Source organism: Tachysurus fulvidraco, chromosome 7 (genome assembly GCF_022655615.1).
Source record: "Tachysurus fulvidraco isolate hzauxx_2018 chromosome 7, HZAU_PFXX_2.0, whole genome shotgun sequence".
In the NCBI taxonomy this organism is placed as follows: Eukaryota; Metazoa; Chordata; class Actinopteri; order Siluriformes; family Bagridae; genus Tachysurus; species Tachysurus fulvidraco.
In genome coordinates this window covers 27,796,154-27,808,120 of record NC_062524.1, presented here as the reverse complement: position 1 = coordinate 27,808,120, position 11,967 = coordinate 27,796,154, and the positions used below count along the sequence as shown (strand labels likewise).

The 11,967-nt window shown below is 41.7% G+C and overlaps 1 protein-coding gene across 1 annotated transcript in view; it reads right to left on the bottom strand.

Moving 5' to 3' along the window:
• Nucleotides 1-11,967, bottom strand: part of LOC113649958 (catenin (cadherin-associated protein), alpha 2) — a 61,990-nt gene that overhangs the window by 1,661 nt on the left and 48,362 nt on the right. Inside the window, exons 6-9 of the mRNA XM_047816550.1 lie at nt 8,279-8,392; nt 4,295-4,476; nt 3,410-3,515; nt 180-314 (exon numbers count right to left, since the gene is read on the bottom strand). Of these exons, the coding sequence (XP_047672506.1) occupies nt 180-314; nt 3,410-3,515; nt 4,295-4,476; nt 8,279-8,392 (537 nt within the window). The remainder of the gene's footprint in view (nt 1-179; nt 315-3,409; nt 3,516-4,294; nt 4,477-8,278; nt 8,393-11,967) is intronic.

The following is an 11,967-nucleotide window of genomic DNA, read 5'->3' as shown; positions in this document are numbered from 1 at the left end:
CGATGCGGTGTAACACTAGCTTAGCTGGTAATGACTTCAAAATCAATGCAAACAACATTCAATTCGATATGTAGTATAAAAAAGCTGCAGCAGCTTTTTCACCAGTCCACGATCCCTGCTTCTCGATTGCTTCTGTATTGTTTATGTATCGCGTCGGTGCTGATGTTGCAGGAACGTACCCCTGAGACGATGAGCTCTCCTCCGAGGTTCTGGACTTCGGCTTTGACTTTGCTGCAGATGTTGAGCTGGTGGCAGTACAGGGCGATTCTCTGCAGGTAAGCCAGCAGGTCCTGCTTACAAGCTGAATCAGGACACTGCAACACAGTAGGAAGGAAGGAAGACATTTAGAGATCTGGTCTGGTTCCAATTTACAAACAAAAGCATGCCTTCACTTCACTGTGCAAAATAATTACTCACTGCATGTGTGATACGTGTTAATAGACTGACTTTACTGTGAGAGGAATCAAGCAGGAACACAGTGAGGTTGATGACTCAGGTTTAGGTTTTGTTCCAAATCAACATTCTTACTCCTCTGCAGACTAAACACTTTTTCAATACCTGAATTTGTGACACGAGACATTCTTGTAGGTAGAAATGTAGATAAGCATCACAAAGCCTGAGGACTGGCCTTGTTCCAGAAATATTGGAAATATTTAAAAACTACAAGACTTGTTCAGCTGTGTCACAGAGACACGTCGCTTTTGGTGGAATCAAGGGTGACGAGTCACTCCAAACGAACGCGTACACACTTCCCTCGCTCTGTTTTGCACTACAAAGGAACTAATATCTATATTTGTGACATGACATGACAGCTCAGCTGTGTTACAGGAATGAAGCTCTTACAAATAAAGTCATGCACAAGCATCATGTTGGTTCTAAATATAAGCGAGTGCCTGTGCACTTCCCAAGCAATGTCTCTCTGCACTACAGAGTGTATGACGGGTTCGGTCGGGAATACAAAACGATCGTCGTCATCGTCTGTGCTTGTGTCGGTGTGCGATTTACTGAACTGTCGAATAGCATGACGTTTCCATTGACGGAATAAGAACGAAATGCGGCACAGCTACCGATCCGAGTTTGGCTTTCGGATTTCACTGCATGACCTGTTTAGCTGAATTACTAAATGACAATTTAACGATTTCTCTCCTTGTTCAAAAAATACAAAGCAAACCTAAACAAATTGAAAAAACCCTCACACACAGTTCCATCACTTCCTGTCACAGAATCCAGATTAGATCATATTCATTACAAGATCTGACTTCGGCTGTGTTGTAGAACGACGAGCTCGTGGGTAGAAATAGGCACAAGGACAGCGGGGTGCAAACTTGCTTACAAATTCTAGCAGATTTATTCTTGTAAATGTCATAGAATGTTTTATATCATCTGCGATAAACTACTTCAGGGTCATGATGGAATAAGTTTCATGTTATGTTCTGTTTTTGTTTTGGGATTTCTATCTGGAATTACAGGGTTTACTGAAGTTAGCTTCAGAGTTTTTGGGTTTGTTCGCTCGCTTAGCACCAAAACATACTGATCTTTATTTTTTTGCCATGGACCTTAGAATAACTTCTCATACCCCCAGTATGCGTTCTCAAGATTTCACAGCGCTCTGGTTTGAACCAGTTCACTTCCCGCAGCGCTTTAGGGACATGCAGTACCCCGGACATCCATAAATAAAATCTGACTATTGTACAATAGTTTTTAAAAAAAAATAAAACACACTTACAGTATGACATCTCTACTTTACCCGTTCAACAGTGCAAACATTAATCAGGGGTTATTAATTCAACACACCGATGTCTGAATCGGTCACATAGTCACTAATCGTCACATTATAGCTAATCAGAAGTATTGATGGAGAGATACAGAGTAAATGTATGTCAGAAGAAGTGATCGCTTTTATTCGAGAAACCTCCTGGTCAAGCACTTGAGACGAAGGTGTAGGTGTCAGTACGCACACATACTTATATATATATATAGTCCAACATTTTTATGATTTATGACTCATGCCCCATTTTCTCTCACTTTTGATTCTTCTGAAAAATATCTTCTGTTTAGCTACCAAAATGTGCTGCTAGTCTGGAACCAGGAATCAGCGAGGTTAGGAGGTGGCATAACAAGAATAAGAGCAACTCAAGTTATTTACACAGGTTCGCAGAAAATAAATTGCTAGTGTAAAATATTTTGTGTTACATCCAGGTGGTATTATTTCAGCGGTTCTGCGTGACCTGGTGTTGCTGAGACGGTCTTGGACCTGTGCAAGTTCTCACGTAACCTGAGGGAACCACACCGAGATGAAGAACACACCAGGGCTCCCTTGCTGAGACGCTCTTGGACCTGTGCGAGTTCTCACGTAACCTGAGGGAACCACACCGAGATGAAAACCCCAGGGTTCCCTTAAAACAGACCAAACGCTGCGTTAAGTACCCTTAAATGTCTGATTTTAGAATACGGTCACTTTTTTCGTTTTTCACGTGTCGTTCTGAGGAAGAAGAAGAAGAAGAATCTTGTGTATGTTAGTTTGGGTGGTTGATTTAATTTACTCCATGTTTGACATGTGAGGACGAATCCAGATACACCTCTGTACTGTACTCTCGATGAATCCCGACCTCGCCCTCTGTCCAGATGGCTGTAAAATATAAATGCATTGCTAGCAGGGAGAGAGGTTTGATGAGAGACATGTGAGCCACCTGTTTGGCTTCATCCACAAATATGGCTGAAATCTGCCAGGAGAAAGAAGGTATGCACAGATCCAGCATCTTCCTCTTCGATCAGAGGGATGAGAGTCTGCCATGTTGGAGTGAGACAAACACTCATTTTGTCTTTGGCACTGTCCGGCACTCGGATTACTCCCCCATCAGCAGGCCGATCCACTTCTCCTTTCCAGCACTCTTTTTTTCTCTTTATCTAAGGGAAAAGAAATATCTCACGAGTTTAACTAACACAGCATGTCACCGGGCCAGCAATGACTCAGCAGTTTCTTCCAAACCACAGCCACGGGCGATGACGAACGGCTGATCGGCCACAGCGGCGATGCGTTCACATGGACCATCACTCACTCTTCGTGACACCTTCGTTCCCTGAGCCTTTGTCATCAAAGCAGCTGCTGTGATGGATTGGATATTAAAAATGGGCTGTCAGTGCGTTAGTGAGAAGGTGCTCATTTGATAATGAACGCAACACCTTCAAGGTGCTAATTCAATTAAAAGGAGACACCAGGTTTGATCCTGTGCCCCATCGCTCTTTTTCAAACCCCATCTACTGATGAGGTCCGGATCAGAAAGCTAAGGACCAACGAGATGAAAAAAAATAACAATATTCATCCAGGAACAACCATCAAGCTGAACTCTGACTGTTGATAAACAAAAACTAAAATGACGCGGTCGCATGCTAATCGATCTCCTCTCACCTGGTCAGCCACAGCTCGAGCCAGTTTGTCCATTCTGGATCCGGCTTCTGCGATCTTCTTGGCAGCATTGATGACATCGGACGAGTTCTTCAGTGGGCCTTTTCCCCTTCAAGTACACAAACAAATGACTGCATTACTACTGAATCAGCACAACACGCATCAAGTTTCCCGAGCGCCGAGATGAAGGCTAGACGATCCGTCACGCTCACGCTGAAAGCGCAGATGGTGAAGAAAAAAACCCGTTAACCCGCAAAGGTCTGTACCGTCGACTGTAAGATGGCAGAGCATTAAGTACGGTTAGAATGAGATGCGGTTATAGGAAATTAATCAACGACAACTTACCACATCATTGAGCATTAACATGTGTCCAAAGGTTTTTATTCCTTTAATTCAGTCGCCAAATTCTGAAAGCTGTTAAATTATTTCCAGCAAAGGAACTGGAGACATTCTATAAATGTTACAGAAAAGCGTAACAAAAATATTTCATATCTAGTGATAACGTATACTTATGGAATTTGGCCGATGCTCTTCACCAGAGTGCCTTATGTTTTCTTTTCTCATTTTTATACAGCTGAGTAATTGAGGGTTAAGGGCCTTGCTCAAGGGCCCAGTAGCTTGGTGGCAGCTTGTTGGACCTGGGATTCAAACTCACCACCTTTCGATTAGTGGTCAACCTCCTTAACCACTGAGCTACCAATTCCACTTGTTACCTAAGATGTTACCCAAGATGTTACCATGGAAACAAGAACATGTTAATAAAAACCTGCTTTCATAGAAAATGAATCGATACAATCTGACCAATCAGAATCCAAAAAAACAACAATGTGCTAAGAGATCACGTGTGTGTGTGTGTGTGTGTGTGTGTGTGTGTGTGTCTGTGTGTACCTGGTGAAATCTGTCATCTCCATCATGATCATGCACATTTGCTTGGCCAGCACGATGATATCGTTGCCGTTGTCGTCCCACTTGGCCACCTCAGCATCCAGCTTGCTCTTCTCCTGCCGGAAGCTTTCCACCTGCTCAGCGATCTTCGCCTTTTCCTCCTGAGGGAGCTGCGCCATGATGGCCTGAAACAGTAAAAATGGAAAGAAGATTCGTCTCAAGGGAATAAAAGAGTGACATTGTTTCACTCCATTTAAAATGATGTTGAATAAAGTTTTTAAACTTGACACTTAATCATGCAGGAGGACCTTCTGAAACCCCAATGACATCCCGGACTCATAAAGAGCCAATCCAATTTTTGGCCCTCTGTTAGGGTATTAAATTGTCCCTCCGTAGCAATTTTCAGGAGGTCTGAAGAGAGCATTAATATCTTTTTTCTTTCTTTCTTTTTTTTACAAGGTCAACTGGACAATATTGTTTGTAAGATAAATGTATAATTACCTCACTCACTTACACCAGTCAATGAATTATGCATTTGTTCTACGCTATGTCAAAAAGGTGAAAGAGGCAAAAAAGGGCAGTGTGTGTGTGTGTGTGTGTGTGAGAGAGAGTGAAATAAATGTCTCTTAGGATTACGGATGAATATAGACGGGATTCAATATCATATTAAAGGAAGGGGAAAAATACACTAAAAGACTTTTATTTACATTGAATTGAAACTAAATGTGGGGGCACGGTGGCTTAGTAGTTAGCACGTTCGCCTCACACCTCCAGGGTTGGGGGTTCGATTCCCGCCTCCACCTTGTGTGTGTGGAGTTTGCATGTTCTCCCCGTGCCTCGGGGGTTTCCTCCGGGTACTCCGGTTTCCTCCCTCGGTCCAAAGACATGCATGGTAGGTTGATTGGCATCTCTGGGAAATTGTCCGTAGTGTGTGTGTGTGTGTGTGTGTGTGTGTGTGCCCTGTGATGGGTTGGCACTCCGTCCAGGGTGTATCCTGCCTCGATGCCCGATGACGCCTGAGATAGGCACAGGCTCCCCGTGACCCGAGACGTTCGGATAATCGGTAGAAAATTATTGAATGAATGAAGTCTCTAAGGATTTAAAATAATGTTTAAGCTAAAACTTAGGAAGAAGTCTCCAGTTTCAGTGCTTGGTGACGATCCTTGTCCTACTTTGTGGTTTCATAATAAAGGAAAAAGAAAAACTGGTGAGAGAATGAGAGTTTATAGGTACAGTATTTCTAGCTGTTATACGTTTCATAGATGTTCTGTAACTTTAAATGCAGATGAATGTAAAGGATATGTAACGTATGACGTGTCACTGTAATCGCTGGGAAACTGGTACAGAAAGGCTTATGGAGGTTTCATGTAGCTTCATAAACCCTGGGTTTAAATAGAGTGTCACTGACAAACTGGAGTGAAGAGTAATGTTTATATTTATTTATTAGACCTAATAGCGTTTAAAAATGTCCAGCGGCTGACAAAGTTCTTCAGTATTTTATTTATACGTCCACGCCGTCCGTCCCAAATTGGGATCTGTCACTATAATGGCTTTTTCAGAAGGACCAGGAGGAGAGGCGGCGTATTTGCTATCAGGATTTAATGTCTACTGTATTTATCCTAAAAGAAGCACAGATATAAGAAGCTCATATCTCGTATCGGTTCTTTACGGATGTATTATTGATTGACGGCGCTCTATTATTCTGAGCTGCCTGACAACTTTACAATCTACAAAACATCCATTTAAACATGTTTTAAAGTTGTTGAAGGATGTTTAGCAGAAGAGGGAGAGAGATGAACGTGGTTTCTGGAAGATAGGCTGCTACGAGCCACCGCTTTTCTTCTTCGTCCTACTTCGGTATTCATTTAACCCAAATCCCTCTTCCTGCTCGACGATAAAAAGAGCATGGTCTAGGAGCTTAGCATGCCGGAAAATCCTTCCTCATTCAAAACCGCGGCGACACACACTCACATCGACAGTCTGCGGTTCTGCCCTCGGATTAGGAACGTGCTCTTCACCCAGCCTTCCAGAACTTTTAAATATGATTTATTCTCTGGGAATTGTCCGGAGGTTTCGGTGTGCGATTTTAAAGTCGACCTGTCGGAGGTGTTATACAATCACGGCGCGGTTCGAGATCGAGCAGGTCTTTTATTGTTAATGTGAAGAAGAAGAAGAAGAAGAAGAAAAGTTGAAAATGTTCGTTCGTTCTCTGGCTTGAACCCAGCTATGAAAAATTTCAACTAACACGACAAAACGGTCACTCACTCACTCACACACTCACTCACTCACTCACACACTCACTCACTCACTCACACACTCACTCACTCACTCACTCACTCACTCACTCACTCACTCACTCACTCACTCACTCACACACTCACTCACTCACACACTCACTCACTCACACACTCACTCACTCACTCACACACTCACTCACTCACACACTCACTCACTCACTCACTCACTCACTCACACACTCACTCACTCACTCACTCACTCACTCACTCACTCACTCACTCACACACTCACACACTCACTCACTCACTCACACACTCACACACTCACTCACTCACTCACACACTCACTCACTCACTCACACACTCACACACTCACTCACTCACTCACACACTCACTCACTCACTCACTCACTCACTCACTCACACACTCACTCACTCACTCACTCACTCACTCACACACTCACTCACTCACACACTCACTCACTCACTCACTCACTCACTCACACACTCACTCACTCACACACTCACTCACTCACTCACTCACTCACACATTCACTCATTTTCTGCCACTTATCCGAACTTCTCGGGTCACGGGGAGCCTGTGCCTATCTCAGGCGTCATCGGGCATCGGGGCAGGATACACCCTGGACAGAGTGCCAACCCATCACAGGGCACACACACTCTCATTCACTCACACACTCACACACTACGGACAATTTTCCAGAGATGCCAATCAACCTACCATGCATGTCTTTGGACCGGGGGAGGAAACCGGAGTACCCGGAGGAAACCCCCGAGGCACGGGGAGAACAAGCAAACTCCACACACACAATGCAGAGGCGGGAATCGAACCCTGACCCTGGCTGTGTGAGGCGAACGTGCTAACCGCTAAGCCACCGTGCCCCCCCCCAAACGGTCACAGACTCTGAAATTTTATTTCTTTTATTTTTATTTCCTTTTTGTCTCCACCTTCAGTGATAAGAAATTATATAACTGCTGTAACTGCAACCACATCTTCAGTGGTCCATGTTTAAAATTACAGATGGTTTTTCCAACCAAGATCATTTCGGCTACAGCGTTTCCTGTAGTGTGCAGTTTGATCTGCTGAAATCCTTTGTCCTCGGGTCTAGATACAGTATTAAGATCATATCGAGATCAAGCCATCATATATTTTGACTCTATGCCTGACTATCCTGGGGATGTTGTCTGTTTCTATTGAAGCTGGAACATAAATCATAAATGATGTACCAGAATACAAGCGGCTTTAGAACCTCAAACCTGCCGGTGTGCCGCTCCGTTCATCTCTGAAGTCTGATCATGAACTTCTCGACTGATCAAAATTTGGACAAATAACTTTCTACTGTATATAAAGTAGGGATTTTATACAGAACATCATCTGTGGTCCCTTTGCTCTTTAACACAGCTGCATGACTTCATCACTGAAACACAATCTCGCCTGCGGTCATCACTGTTTTAGTCCTGGACCGAGTGACAAAGCCGCGGTATGTCGACTAGACAGAACACGGCGGGAAAATGGACAAAGTGATCCGAGTTCCAGAACACCACAGCGCTGTTGTGGACGATCTAAAGATCTCACCTGGAGAGTGTGTTTTTACGCTGAAGACTGTTACTGCTGCTGTAATCAGAAACCATCCGGTCTGACTATCCACTTTAGTTAGATTGTTTCCTTGTGAGTTCTCCTCAAGGTTTCTTCCTCGTGTCATCTCAAGGAGTTGTATCGGAAACCTACCCTTGCGCTCTGTCCGGCGATGAGCTGGTCGTCTTCGGTCTGGACGCTGGTACGGCTCCGGGTGTCGTAGTCTTCCTGCTCGAAGTCTGAGTCATCCTCCAGCTCTTCAGGTGTCTGGAAGGAAGACAGAAGCAAACATCGTTTTATTACAAATCCTTGAAACTAGCACAATTAGAAGCGATTGGTGGGCCCAAGCACCAGCGGTGCAGAAGCCTGTTGTTTGATGAAGTAGTATGGGCATGTGTATGTTACTGTTCGCTGAACACGTACGTGAAACACTGCTTGATCTTCACGCGTCACGTCCGTCTACCTCACCTATCTAACAAACATCTGCATCTTTATGGCATGTCCAATCAGGGAGCTGTATTTCACCGTGTCATGCATGTCCTCGTCTATTCTGTGTGTGTACTGACCGTGTGGACGCCCGGTGCCCCACTCTGAACAAAAAAGAAGCCGTGAATGTTCCTAAAGACACGTAAGCTACATAGACAGACAGCTCAGCATTAATAATTCACACCCCTTCGGTTTCAAGCGACTTACATCATTGTTTTTTTAAAACTCCTCCTCGCTCTGTGTAAGTGTGTGCACCGTATCCGAAAATTCCCTCTTCATATCACATCATGCAGTCAATGAAATGTGTTTCTCTCTTGTAATTCTGAAGATGTAGCATCAGCACCATCCACCCTCTAGATCAAGCAGGCTCAAAGCTTCGACGCTGTCCGGTAATAGACAAACTACAGGGATAAGCTGGATGAAACAGTGGCGACTGAAATCGATATCAAAGTCCTTTCCTTCTTGTTCTATCTATCATGCGCTTAAATGATTAGAAACCTCTGCAGGTTCCTGCATGGACAGATCTTTTTTGTTTTTCCTCTTTCCCTGTGCACCAAAATAATACCTCATTAGGTTTATTTACCGATTCAGATGATTTTAATGACCTTTAGATTGTAAATTTGATCTTTTATGAGATTCTGATGCAAAGAAGCTAGGTTTGGATGGATGGATGGATGGATGGATGGATGGATGGATGGATGGATGGATGCATGGATGGATATTTGTTCTCTTCTGCTTTAAATTCAGCTTACTTACTATAACTCCTGACACTTTTACTCCACAATACAGCATGCATGTGGAATATTAATATCCAGCAGAAAAAAAAATGACTACTGAATCATATTCTTGTCTGAATCTGATGGAAATCTGAGTTTTCTGCTTCACAGAAGTCATTCAGACAAGCGAACGTGGCCTGACATGTTGTCTTCTACTTCTTCATCAGGAACAAAGACTAGCAAAATGCAACAGCTAAAGGAAGGACAAAGCAGTCTGGCTACTAAACAGCGATGCTAATGGGTTTAGTGGGCAGCAGCAGCACGGCTCCCGAGCAGTCACGCTTGACAAACGAGCCGAGTGTGTCTTCTCTCTGCAGAAAGCAGATCTCCACTGCTTAATTATCCAGCGTTTCTCCTGCCTGCTGCTAATCCACAGCTCAGCTTTCCTCTGCTTCCTGACAGCGTTCTCTTCATCTGCCTGTCGTGTGATGGCTCTTCCCTTGTGTTCTTTTGTTGGACTCCATGAAAAGACAACCGACCAGCGTAGATCTGTCGCCATTCTGTTATAATGCCTAATTACATTCACAGCATTTATGACCTATGATATATATCGTATAGCGAAGGTGCCGTTAATTAAGGATCTGACTGAAAATACATCAGAATGCTGAAATAAAGGTTGAGGTTAAAAAAAATGTTGCTATAATGCCTTATATACATTCATACAGGTGTATTCTAGTAATTAGGCATCATACACAGTGTATAAGGCTGAAAATAGAAATGCTGATTTAGAAACAGACTTTATAAAGCATGAGTATATGACGTCATAATATCAGGAAACACAAAACATTATAACATTTGTTCATAAGAAAACAGACATTTAAGTTGTAAAGCATTATAAAGTATTGCTTTTGCTTCAAGCTATAATTCTCACCATGAAAAAATAACATAATGTGTAATTCATGCTGTGTGTATAACGCATTATAAATGTGTTCATTATTTGTTATACACTAAGCAAACCATATACAACATTAATTGGAGTAAGAAACCAAGAATTATGTTATAATGACTTATAGTCTGTATTACAGCTATTAAAATAGCTTGTGCATTGCAACATTTCATAATGCTTTATAATCTCTGTATCTTTGGTAATAATTAATGTGTTTCTGCACTAGAGAGAATTGCTATATAATGCATTACTACATTAGTGTTATAAACATGAACGATTAAAATGCATTATGTAGCCTGGCAATATAAAGTTATATACAAGCATCATGGACATATAAACTGAAGTAATTATTTATGGTATATAACACATTATAAACATGTTTGTCATAGAGTATGAATACAGCACGCATTACATATAAGAATCCAGTGGAGTATCCTATAATACAGTATAACATACTACAACTACCATGCAAGAAAGAGTTTATAAAGCATTATAACATATTGTATGTTCAATATTTGATGTTCAGAGGCATTATGAATGTTCAATGTATTTAGTGCATAATGTCACCAAACCAAATGAGTTATAGTTTATACTACAGTTAGTTTACCAGAAAGAGTTTATAATGCATTATAACATAGTGTATGTTCAATATTTGATGTTCAGAGGCATTATGAATGTTCAATGTATTTAGTGCATAACATCACCAAACCAAATGAGTTATAGTTTATACTACAGTTAGTATACCAGAAAGAGTTTATAATGCATTATAACATAGTGTATGTTTGATATGTTGTATGTTCAGAGACTATAAGGCATTATGAATGATCTATATAACATGATCTGAATGGATTTAATGCATCAAGTTCACATCACACCAGAAAGGGTTCATAACGCATTACAACATACGTCAGTGTCTTGTTTGATTCAGATTTCCTACTGACCTGAAAGCTGACACGTTAAATTTGGAACGTGTCCAAACCCCAGTGCAGTAATGTAGCGTGGTGTTATGCTGCTCTATAAGCCCCCCTTTTTTTTAGAGGGAACATGGGTGATGTAAAGTGTATTGATGAAACCACAGGAGGAGGAATTGATGTGCTCCGACACTGTAGGCACCGTTACAGATCATCACGTCAGATACAAAGCTGCATGCAAATAAAATATTTTTGGCACGTTTTAAATTTGATCTAGCCTAGCAGGAATTCATTTCCTTCACAGCCACAGCTTGGATAATGAATTAACACTTTTTCCTTTATCTTCTTTTTCCTCTTTTCTCTTTTCTGCCTCTTATAATAATAATAATAATAATAATAATAATAATAATAATAATAATAATAATAATAATAATAATAATTCATGCAAACGCGGTGCCGTTATTGAATGTAAGAATATTTTTCAAAGTCAATATTTCAATAGTTAATATAATGATCGTATAAAATAACTCAGTGTATAAAACACATTATACCATATGTAGAAGTCATTAAGTGCTACAGGACCAGATGTACACCAGATAAATGCAGGCGCAGCGGCGTCGTTATTGTATTATTACAGTACACCAGATGTTACTGAAAAATAATTCACTTGCTTTCGTCTGACGGGGTGAAATTGGTCCTGGGATTTTTTTTAAGTTTGTTATCAGTGTTGAGGATAAATAACTGGCTTATTAAGTGTGTATATTCATTGCTATGATGCTCCAA